At 39.0% G+C, this 12211-nt stretch overlaps 1 protein-coding gene across 1 annotated transcript; it reads left to right on the forward strand.

Moving 5' to 3' along the window:
• Nucleotides 1-2364: 2364 nt before the first annotated feature.
• Nucleotides 2365-10431, forward strand: LOC149117827 (uncharacterized). The gene is made up of 3 exons (XM_089296132.1): nt 2365-2436; nt 5706-8752; nt 9483-10431. The coding sequence occupies exons 2-3, from the start codon at nt 5753-5755 to the stop codon at nt 9486-9488; spliced, it is 3006 nt and encodes a 1001-aa protein (XP_089152258.1). The 5' UTR covers nt 2365-2436; nt 5706-5752; the 3' UTR covers nt 9489-10431.
• Nucleotides 10432-12211: the final 1780 nt, after the last annotated feature.

A 12211-nucleotide genomic window follows, 5' to 3' on the forward strand; every position in this document is an offset into this window, starting at 1 on the left:
TAATTCAAAATCTCTCTAAAGACACTTAAGACTTCCAAACCTATAACCAAAATCATCTGTAAAGTCATATCCAGTTACTCCATACATGCTCAAATTTCTTGGGTAAGGATATACAAGATCTAGAGCGCGGCTGTTTTTCCGGGAATGCGGTAGACGTTTTTAGACGTTTCTCAGAAGAAAATTAACGGCTTCAAAAATATCATAAAGGGTTTCTGAAGCAACAATCAGAATCATAAGTATTTCTATTACGGCCAATTCAATCATCTAAGAGTATGTATGATTATGCAGGCATCCTCGAAGGAAAGAAGAAATATTAAGGAGTTAAGGCCAAAATGAGGAATATATCTGCCTGTCATTAGATGTTGCCATATCTGCCTGTCACAGAAATGTTGCCATGGTAACGGCAAAAATTGACAGCCAGAAATTAAGCCTTATTTTAACAGTACCCATACTGGTAAATCTCTACAGGGAAAACTTTAAGAGAGATTAACTGACTTTCCTTTTTTAACTCGCGCTCTATCGGAAGGGTGTTCGTAAATACTCTAGGGAGCCACCTTAAATTAGTAAGTGAAAATAGTAAGTAAGTAAAATCTTTATTTAAAGAAGGTACCTGGTAATAGCAAAGCTGATAAACTTCAGGCCCTCAGATCTATACAAATTTACAATAAAATTAGTTAAAAGTTTAAAATTCCTACATTCTGATAAAGTTATCGGCACAAGATAAAAGTCAAAAAGATAAAAATACAAGTTTAAGATCTATATGAATGAATCAATTAGATTATAAATAACGACGTTTTAGCGACTTCTGGCTTTCGGTTTCATACAAACTGGGCAACAGACATTCTATTAAGTTCTTGGGTCAGAAACCAAACAATTTAGGTAACCAGAGATTAAAATATGCTGTTCCTACATTCAAACTCATAAGCTCAGTAAAATGGTTCAGGTTTATTTAGAACCTGTCTCAAGTGATTCTCAACAGACTTGATGCAAGCTCAAACTATTCAAAATATTATTGCAAGTGTTAGGTTGGCAAACTGGAGTAAAGCAATTCTTCTACGGCTTTTTCCAATTAAAATTGACAAAAACGATAACAGAACTCTTCAACTAAGCTAACGTCCCGATTTTAAACTATAGTGTAAAGAAAAACGCGCGATATTAATTATCGAAAAACTATTTTTGCTGCCTCCTCTCAAGAGGTAACACACTGAGAAAAGTCGCCAAAGTGGTCGTCTAATTTAGCTAACTGTAGATTTGAGGTCACGTGATCGCACACACGCCATTAAACTCGGCCTTGTTTCGAAAGACAGGTCAGGATGAGCTATTAAAGGTAACAGAGTCTTGTTGCCTGGCTCTTCCTGTGTATTATATAGATGATTGCCTTGATAGACTCTGTTTTCGTACTCTTTTGTGATTAAGAAGAGCTTGCTAAGTCCTGGACTGACCGCAAAAATGAGTTTCTTTAGGTCATTGTTAAGTTGAAGCGAAATTTTGTTTCAGTTTCCTCCTTGCAGATGGCTGGCACGCCGGAAATTTGAATTGACCAATCAGGATTCAGCAGGCGGGAAAAACTTTACTGTCCTGTCGTCAATGTAAGTTAACAGGGAAGGCATTGAAATCAGGCAACTTTTCTCACTGGAGATGGCAATAAATAATCATGAAAAGGGATTTACAATTCCAAAAACCAAATCAGATTGTAAAAAGGGAAAGATATGAAACATTTTGTGTCTCCAAGCTTCTAAATTGGCGCCAAAAATGGGTCGCCGGCGTCCGGCATGGCAACTCGCTCGTAGCTCATCGAGTGTCGCCCGGAAGGATAATAGTTGTGTTATTTTGAACCAAATATGTTGTTCCTCGTCAAATTAAACCCGGAATTCTCAAGTTAACTATAAGAAGCAACTTTGGCGTTGTCTTTATTTTTGTTAGCTGCTAAGAAAAAGGCTATTATCGTGTCGTTTCGGTAGGACAGCTCAGTTTTTACTGCCGCTCGTTCTGCGGGCGCAACCGCCGTGTGCAAGGCTTGATTCTCAAGCATTCTATTTAATCACACATTTGGTAGGACACTCCGCGAAGCTTCTATTAACACCTTCGCAATGGCGGTGTGACAACCAGGTTATGTATCTAGTGTCCAGAAACTTTATTTTATGATTTCGACATATTATTTACCCCACCGGCAGAACGTCTTAGTCCAAAATTTCAAAACGAACTCTTTCAGTTTCCAAATGTCATCAATGTCATCTATGCGCAAATATTATGTTTGGGTGGCTGATGATCTCACCAGCAAATTTCAATTTCCGATTTCCCGAAGAAACGGATGACCTTGAAAATGAGTGTCCTGATATTTTACTTTCCAAAGCAAACAGTATAAAACAAATTTCACAGTAAGGTGTACTCTATTTAAGAACTACAAGCTGGTCTTCAGTCTTCAAAATTGCCGGGGTGAGTACAACTTGGCTTGTAATGTTTTGTCTTTTTGAGTGTCACTAAATATTTAAGCAGGCCAGTTTATTGTGTCGCTGGGATAGAAATATACAAATTAGCAGCTATATATTTAATCTAGGTGAACTGCAGCCGAGAAGTCCAGGAATAAGCTGATGACAATAGCTTATTCGAACATGTGACTTGGAAAACATCCTGTCAAAGAGCGTGCCCTAAAAGCCTTTCTTCTATAACTTAATGCAAACAAATTTATTGTAAGTAAAAAGTGTTTTCTTTAATTTTTCAGAATAATTGTTTAGCACACAATTTCTCAACGCGCCGTCCCATAAATGAGGTTAACTGACCAGCATGCTTTTCAGTTTTGAAGTATTTACATCAACCTCGTTCCCAGGGTCTCTCATCTTACCGCCCCCAGGGGGCGGTAAGATGAGAGACCCTGGGAACGAGGTTGTATTTACATCTGTTTTTTTCCCACACAAAATGGGTCTGCTGCTGTGGAACATCGTCGAAGCGTGCAGAATGAAGTATGAGGCTCTACGAAGTCATAATTTCCCGCTGTTTCTTTGTAAAGGCCCAACTATCGCTTAGGCTATGATTTTCCTTAAAAACGCCCGGTGAGGAGTACAGTACGGGTCCGCAAATGATCCCAGGACCGCAAATGATCCCGGACCGCAAATGATCCCCAAATTCGACCGCATATGATCCCGGACCGGAAATGATCCCCGATAGGGACCGCAAATGATTCCGACTAAAAAATCAGGAATGGCATGGATGGTGGGATGGTGTGGATAGGGAATTGGCGTACGTGAATACCGATGTTTTTTTTAAAGCCATCTTATAATTATAGTGGCTTACAACTTGCTTTTTTTTCGTACTTTCGACTAAATTTTGCTGCTAACTACGATGTTATGAATATCACCACTCAATCATCAAAACACGGCTTGGCTTGCATTTCTTTGCTCAGTAAAATCATGATCAGTGTAACATAAGCTACATATCCTCCTTTGTTAAACATTGATAGTTCGGTGTTATAGTTAAATCACATTTTATCAGCCATTAACGCCACTCGTCTAAAGTTTTAAACTAAAATCTAACCATGAAGCAACTATTAACGAACAGGCTGTCACCTGAGTAGACCCACAAGCCTACAACGCTTCATCACGCTGTAAAACACCTATTGTGTAGCACTGGAAATTTGAACAAATTTATTTTGTAATTTTTCCTCGGTCGTATTTTGGCTTTGATTCCTCGGAAATGACTACTTGAGTATTCTAAGAAGCCAAAATTCCAAGTTATAGTTATGAAGTTCAGCCTCATGACTAAGCAAGGCCAAGGCTTACGCTTCGTTTTGACAAGTTTGCTGTACGATAGATGTTTGATACTATCGCCAGGATCGCTACTGGGACTTCGAGAATGTTTACAAGTGTGTGTTTTTCTAAGACTTCTAATTCAACAGATCGTCTTCACGTGACGTATTTTTATCCTCATCAGGCATAAGAGGCGGTACATTTATATCTGTTTACAATTAGCGTGCTTCGTTTGGAAACCAGAACATTTTGAATTTCAGGGTTATTGAGGTTGCGTGACACAACGCTACGATCGAGTTTGTTGAAAAATATATACTTATCTCATGATTTTGAGCCTTTTTAGAAGTTAGAGCATTAGGAAAAGTGCTTATTTAAATGCTTGTTTGTTTAGTACTGATAATCAGTCGCCTAGAAAGCCAAAGTAAGTTCCAGATGTTTACACTATATTCCAGCCGCCATATTGGTGTACCACGGATGTATACCAACATGGCGTTTTCTTACTGGGCTCTGTAAATTTCTGGGAAACATTTACGACGAATTTCTGAAGTTTGGGGAAACGCACAGGCCTAAAACTTGGAGAAGTGTCTTATTTAGTTATCTTCTATAGCGTACATCACAATTTCTTAGCTTTTTCCATTGGTTGGTTTTCGATTTATTATTTTGTTTATTGCGTGACCGTGAAAACGATCTGTACCGTTCGAGGAAAAAAACAGCAACTGTGGAATATTTGTTTGTAAAATGATAAAACATGTTTTTTAGTTCATAATTTTTGTACATGTTCTCACCTTCCTCTGATATAAATCCATGCCATTCCTTATTTTTTAGTCGGGATCATTTGCGGTCCAATATGGGGATCATTTCCGGTCCGGGATCATTTGCGGTTCAATTTGGGGATCATTTGCGGTCCGGGATCATTTGCGGTCCTGGGATCATTTGCGGACCCGTACAGTACTTCCGTAAATTTCCGATCTAGGTGTGTGCCGCGAAGGGTCTTAAACCCTTACTCTATATATTCAATGATGAAGGACATGAAAAATGACACCCTAATTAAGGCCTAAAGCCGAAAAACAGGATAACAATACCACCCTATTCAAGGGAAAAACAAAAACTAAGAATAGCGTGGACGGTTCAACTTTATTTCGTTTCTGTAACATTAGAAGTATACGAATAGTTTCTTGTAACAGATCATTTTTTTTTTCGTTTAGCTGGTCATTTACGCACTGTAATTTTAGCTGATACAAGTAGGGGACCTTATCTAAGGATCAAATCGGGAACACAATTCCACTAGGGGCAAAAATGATACCCTATTTAAGGACCGAGAACCTCAAAAACCCTACCCTATCCCGCGGCACATACCTATATAGCCCATATATGGGAGAACCCGCACCGGGTTAAAACGTCCACCAAAATTTTGTAAGGGATTTATATCAGGCGTGGTTTTTCGAGTGACCGATTATGCAAAAAAGCAAATAAACTGCACCATCTATAGTAAGCAGTAAGTAAATTAATATAGTAAGTACCAGATCGCGCGCCGATTTCATAACAAATACAGCTAGCTATGTATTGAAGGTACGCAGAAAATCAATCACAGTCCAGAATTCCGCTTAAGATACGATTACTCTCTGAATTGTACGACTCGACCCCCGGTTACTAATTAATCGTTTCAATAACAAATTTCGAGAGTGAGGGAAACTCGGTAGTCCTTTCTTTAAGTTTTGAAAACTGCTAAGAACATGCACATTGAGAAGAAAGCCATTAAAGTGCACGTAATTGACGTTCACATGGCGCAGGCATCCAATAACTGGTCAACTTCATCGCGCGAAGATTACGTGACAAATAGACTCACAAAGAACCAATCACGATTGAAAATTTTGTCGTTTATACGATTTTAAAAATGTAACATTTTCCATCTTCATTTCAAATAGATAATTCGTAAAGTAAGTTAACTATTTTTTTTTTCAGTTTCAAGATCTACAAAAAGAAGACGTCATAATAACATAGAAGAAATCATGGAAGCCATCTTCATTGCTTTAGTTGTTGCTACTTTCCTTCTAAATACCGGTCGTGTTTTAAACGCCATCGAGTTATGCAAGGAGAGCTTGGTTTTGCAAAATAACGTTAACATAGGACCCAGTATAAAAAAACAAATTTGCCAAAAATTCTATGGAGCAATACGTAAAATAATGTTCAAGGGGTACCGTCGAATCAGCGATAACACAAATGCAATAACATGGGGCAGGAAACTTCTCGCCATTTGTCGTGAGTGTGGTGATACAGGTCAAGAAGGGATGATTAGCATGGCACTAGCAGAGGTGTATTTGACTCAAAGTATGTATGTTGAGGCAAAAGAACTTTATGAGAGAGCAAACATTATCATGAGAGAAATTGGTAACAGAGCAGGAGAAGCGTCAAGTTATGGAAGCCTTGGAACTGTGTTTCAATTCCTTGGTCAATATGTCAAGGCTAAAGAATATTACGAGAAAGCACTTGCAGTCAATATGGAAATGGGTGACAGAGAAGGAGAAGCAGCATGTTATGGAAACCTGGGAACCGTCTTGCAATCTCTCGGTGAATATATCAAAGCTAAAGAATATCACGAGAAATCACTCGCAATTACAATGGAAATTGGTGATAGAAAAGGAGAAGCGACATGTTACGCAAACCTAGGAACTGTATTTAGAACTCTCGGTGGATATGTCAAAGCTAAAGAATATCACGAGAAAGCACTTGCGATCAAAATGGAAACTGGTGACAGAGCAGAAGAAGCAACATGTTATTTGAACCTTGGAACTGTGTTTCAATCTCTTGGTCAGTCTGTCAAAGCTAAAGAATATTACGAGAAAGCACTTGTAATCACAAAGAAGCTTGGTGACAAAGCGGGAGAAGCAAGAAGTTACGGCAAAATAGGAATGGTGTTTAAATCTCTTGGTCAATATATCAAAGCTAAAGACTATTACGATAAAGCACTTGCAATCACCAAGAAACTTCGTGACAAAGAGGGGGAAGCAAGAAATTACGGCAACATGGGGAGTTTGTTTCATGCTCTTGGCGAGTATGTGCAAGCCAAAGAGTATCTTGAAAAAGCACTGAATATCAGAATGGAAATCGGTGACAGGCCAGGAGAAGCAGAAGTTTACGGAAACTTAGGGGTTTTGTCGTTATCTCTTAGAAAATATAGTAATAGTAAAGAATACTATGATAAAGCACTCGCAATCCTTAGTAAAACTGGAGGCAAAGCAGAAGAGGCAACAGTTTATGGAAATCTAGGAGTTTTGTTTCACTCTCTCGGCGATAATGTCAAGGCTAAAGAACATTTTGAGAAATCTCTTGCGATCACACTTCAAATTGGTGACAAAAGAGGGGAAGCATCAAATTACCATCACCTGGGATGTGTGTTCCAATCACGCGGTGAATATGTCATGGCTGAAGAATATTTTGAGAAGGCACTTTCAAGAAGTAAAAATTTTAGATGCGTTGAAATTGAACTTCAGTGCTATTTGTGTCTGACATTGACGAAGCTTTCACAAAACAAGGTTCAGGAAGCGTCTTACTGTCTGTATCAAAGTATAAAAAAATGCGAGAATCTGCGAGATGTTAATGCAGGAAGTGATCATATTAAGATTTCAATCGCAGACAGACACGTTTTTCCTGCCTATCTGCTGCTCACTAAATTGTTTTGTGCCAAGGGAAATCCCAAGTTTGCGCTTGCTGCTGCAGAGCTGGGACGGGCTAGAGCCCTAGCAGACCTGATGACAACTCAATACTCTGTTGAAAAACACATATCAGCTGACCCCCAATCACGGAATGGCATAGAAAATGTCATAAAGAAAGAAAGTTTTTGTACTTGTCTATACATTTCTTATCTTTCTCAAAATGTGTTTTTGTGGCTTCTCGAGAAAAGCGGAGCCATTCATTTCCGAAATATTACAGTGGATGAAAAGACTCTTCACACCAGATTAGCAAAGGTTGCTAGAAATTTGGATGAATTTTTTGCTATCATGGCTGAAAGCTTCCGCAGCTTTGGTATTTTACCTGACGAGGTTTGCGAAGATCGATCTTTAAATGACATTGAGCCGAAACTCGAATCTTGTCAGGAGGAGGGTCTTGAACGTTTACGGCGAGGAAAGAATAATGATGATCCCAAACCGAGTCTACGGTTGTTCTACGAAATGCTGATCAATCCCGTGTCCGACCTACTTGACGAGCCTGAAGTCCTCATTGTTCCTGATCGTGGCTTGTACCGTGTTCCATTTCCAGCTTTACTTAATGAAAGTGGAAAGTATTTATCAGAGACTTTCAGAATCCGCATTGCTCCTTCCTTGACGACTCTGAAGCTCATACAGGACAGTCCTGCAGACTTTCACAGTCAGACTGGTGCTCTGGTAGTGGGTGATCCTGATGTTGGTGAGGTGATTTACAGGGGAAATGTCAACAGGAAATTCGTACCACTGCCTGGTGCAAGAAAGGAAGCAGAGATGATTGGACAACTGCTAGGCGTTGAGCCTTTGTTAGGACAGCACGCAACTAAGCAAGCAGTACTTGAGAGGATAAATTCAGTGAGTCTGATACATATTGGTGCCCATGGTAATGCTGAAAGAGGAGAAATTGCTCTTGCTCCTTCTGGCTTAACTACTGAGACTTCACAAGAAGACGACTATCTTTTGAAAATGTCTGACATTTCACAAGTGCAAGTGCGAGCTAAACTGGTGGTACTAAGCTGTTGTCACAGTGGCCGCGGACAAATTAGAGCCGAGGGAGTTGTTGGAATCGCTCGCGCGTTCTTAGGATCCGGTGCACGCTCAGTGCTGGTGGCACTGTGGGCTCTAGAAGACAGGGCAACAGAGCAGTTGATGAAATGTTTTTACGAGCACCTTGTTCGTGGGGTAAGTGTGAGTGAGTGTCTTCATGAGGCCATGAAGTGGATGAGAGAGAACGGCTTTAGCAAGGTCCACGAGTGGGCACCGTTTATGCTGATTGGGGATAACGTGTCATTTGCTTTTCCAAAAAAAGTAAGTAATCGCAAAATAAAAGCAATTCACTCTTCTAACTACGTGGGTTCCTTGTGTGAGCTAAATCAAAAATAGTACGATCTTAAATTTCATTGCAAATAAATCTTACTGTGCCGTGATATCAATAAACAGAAACTTCATATCACTAATAATATTTTGAATTCATGTTGTTTGGACAATTTTTGGGGGTCAAAACACATACCTTGTTGTGTTATGATTTGACACTTATTCTTGTGATCTTCAAATTTTGTGAGTTGTTCCTACTACCAAGATTTTAAAGTCATTTCTTTTAGGAGCTTCTTGCAATTGAAAAGCAGTGTTAACATACAAAACTAGCATTTCAGTCAAGCAGGATTTATTATGTTTATAAACATTAGGTTGCTGGGACTGCGCAGTACGGACTGAAAAATCATCTTTAAAGAGCTTATGCTATTGAAAAACAGTATTAACAAACAAAACTAGCCTTCCAGCCAAGCAGGGTTTTCCTGTTATGTTTTGGAACTTTTGCCATTTTATTCAGTAATATTTCTTCTGGTGAATCTTAAGGAAATATTAGCAAGTGAATGAGCCGACAACACTACAAGCTGATTAGGATGACGAAATGGAAGTTAAACTTCAGTTTATGATATTAAGTACAGGAAAGCGCTAACGAGACATCTGTTATATGTTGTTTCGGTCAATTTACATCAACTTTTTTATTTTTGCTTTGTTTGCCTTTTTAATGTTGCAGGAATAAGACATGTTCAAATGATGGAGGACTCTATGCAGACCAACATCAAGCAAATGAGTTAAGAAACTTCTGCAAGGACAGTGTTAATTTCCCTCAAGCAGCAAAGAAACGTTTTTAATTGTTATTTTGAATGACTTTGATACAGTAATAAGAACAATAATTAATGATTTTCTAACGCTCTTAAACCACAGGCCTGTCAAGTGCATTGCAAGAACCTTGTTATACGATATTTCATTTTATATGTATCACAAAATTATTGCATGAGGAAGCGACGTAATTAGAAGCGTGCTTAAACTTGTGCTTAAACTAGTAGAATATTCTAAAGCGATATCTAAATCGCAGTGAAGTGTTGTAAATAGAATCACTCCAAAAAAATCGCCAATATTTCGTGTACGTATAAGAATCTAACTAAACTCCCACCCCAACTAACTGCCCTGGGTCTTCTTTTATGGTGAAGTCTTGACAGTACAAGATCTTTCCCCTCTGCTGAATGCTGATTGGTAATTGAAATGTGACTGGCATTAGCCGTATGCAAGGTTATCGCGAACAACGAATTCTTTCTGGAGAAACAAACAGGCACAACATCAAAGTCCTTCCCAGCGGAAGGTACTCCACCCGCAAAGGGCGAGATTCACTACCTCAATTTTTTCGTGCTCACGTTTTGAGCGTCGCTGACATTTTTAACGCTCAGGGTTCGTCTTTCGCAGCTCAACTTTCGGCCAATTCTAGTATATTGAACAGGCTTTTTCTGAGGGTCCTGAGATGATAACAGTAAACTAACAGCCGCTAAACCTTACCTCTCATTCCTTGGTCGTGAGTAAGGATGGTGGTTCGTTTACTACGGTCGACAAAAAAGCCAGTTATTAGAACGTCGTAAAAATTAGGGAACACAAGATGAATTTCATGAAGAAACACTTGCAACTGAGCGTGCTCTGAAATTTCTGAAGTGTTTTCAGTTTTCAAACAACCAGAGTGCTATCCGGCAATCTAATACAGGAATCTGACTACTTTATAATAACGCTTTATAGAAAGATTTGTCGTATACGAAACAATTAAACACCGTGTACTGTGTTTTATCTCTTCTGATAAAACATTTAGGCCCGTCCACACACTGCCGGAGGAATTTGAAAGACGGCGTTTTCATTCTGAAAACGCATCAAATGTGTTCCGTCCACACTACGCCGGAGGAGTTAAAAAACGCAACAATCACCATTCAGTTTAGATTTGTGTTTGAGGAAAACTCAGTCAGAGAAATAACATGATTATCATGACTCGATCGTTTCGAAAAATACATTTTTCAATTTTTTTTCGTCCACACGAAAACAAAAAGCCGGCGTTTTCAAATTCCTCCAGTTTGAAGGGCGTTTTTGAAAAGCTCCGTTTTCGCGACGGATAAGTGTGGACGGTAGGCCTAACCTTAGAAATAAAGCTGCGTTTACGACATTCTGTGGGGTAGCGTGGATGCTGCCTTAATGTACCCAGTAACTAATCCGTATTATAACAGCGCAAATGGAAAGATAAACATAGTTAAAACAATTAGGATATCTGAATTAATTTACTCAGCTTCCGTGCTCCCTGTTCCAGATCACTACATCCAAGAAGTAAATAAGCTAATTTTCAACTTTTTTTGGGCAGGAAAGCCCCATAAAATCAAAAGAAACACCATAATTGAAGAAAAGAAAAACGGTGGATTGAAAATGTGTGAGTTTAAGATCATGGAAAAAGCGCTCAGAATAACTTGGGTCAACAGAATTCAAGACGAATCACAAGCCTCCTGGAAAATAATTCCTAACCAGCTCTTGCACAAACATGGTGGTCTTACCTTCCTAACAAAATACAACCTTGCAACAGGTATACTTGACCTTGATGATACGCTTCCCACATTTTATAAAAAAAATGTTAGATTATTGGTGTGAGTTCAAAATCTCAACGGGCATCGATTCCAAAGCAAATCCTGAAAACGAAATCATAGTGTGGAATAACAGGAAAATCCTTGTGGGAAAAAAACCTGCTTTTTATCAAAATTGGTTTGACGCCGGCATTACCAAGATAAGCGACATAGTAAACCAAAATCAGGATTTTTTGAAGTGGCATGAGCTTGCAATAAAATTCAATTTGAAGGTTCCGTTCACTACATACTATGACCTGGTTAACGCAATCCCAAAAAATTGGAAAGCTTGTCTTAAAAACCCTATTCCGAACGTCACACACGATACTACAGTCAACACCCTAAGAACAAGTTCTATTTATTCCTCTCTTTTAAACACCATCTTCGTTCCTCCCACTGCCGAAACCAAAATTTTACGCCACGGATTTACAAAACATACCATCCAGAAGGTTTATGTTATGCCATTTGCAGTCACAAATGAAGTAAAAATAATGTTTCAGTTTCATAATGTGCTTCGCAATTCCAACCCGTGCTACACTTTATCGAGCCGGCATTTCAGAAAGCCCGATATGCAAATTGTGCAACGCAGAAGAACAAACGTTGCATCACCTGCTAATAAACTGCATACTAACAGTCGATTTCTGGATTCTGTTTCAAGAATGGTGGTACCAAAAAACAAATGAAATAATAACGTTATCCATAAGCCATATACTCTACGGCTGGCATGAAGGAACAAAGCATTGGCAAGTTCTAAATTATTGTCTACTGATAGCCAAATATTGCATTTTCTGCACAAGCCTTCGCAGAGATGTTTTAGATTTTCAAAAATTTCTATCCTTCA

The sequence above is a fragment of the Orbicella faveolata genome, unplaced genomic scaffold, assembly GCF_042242905.1.
Source record: "Orbicella faveolata isolate gen_17 unplaced genomic scaffold, um_ofav_v1 contig_1, whole genome shotgun sequence".
Classification (NCBI taxonomy): Eukaryota; Metazoa; Cnidaria; class Anthozoa; order Scleractinia; family Merulinidae; genus Orbicella; species Orbicella faveolata.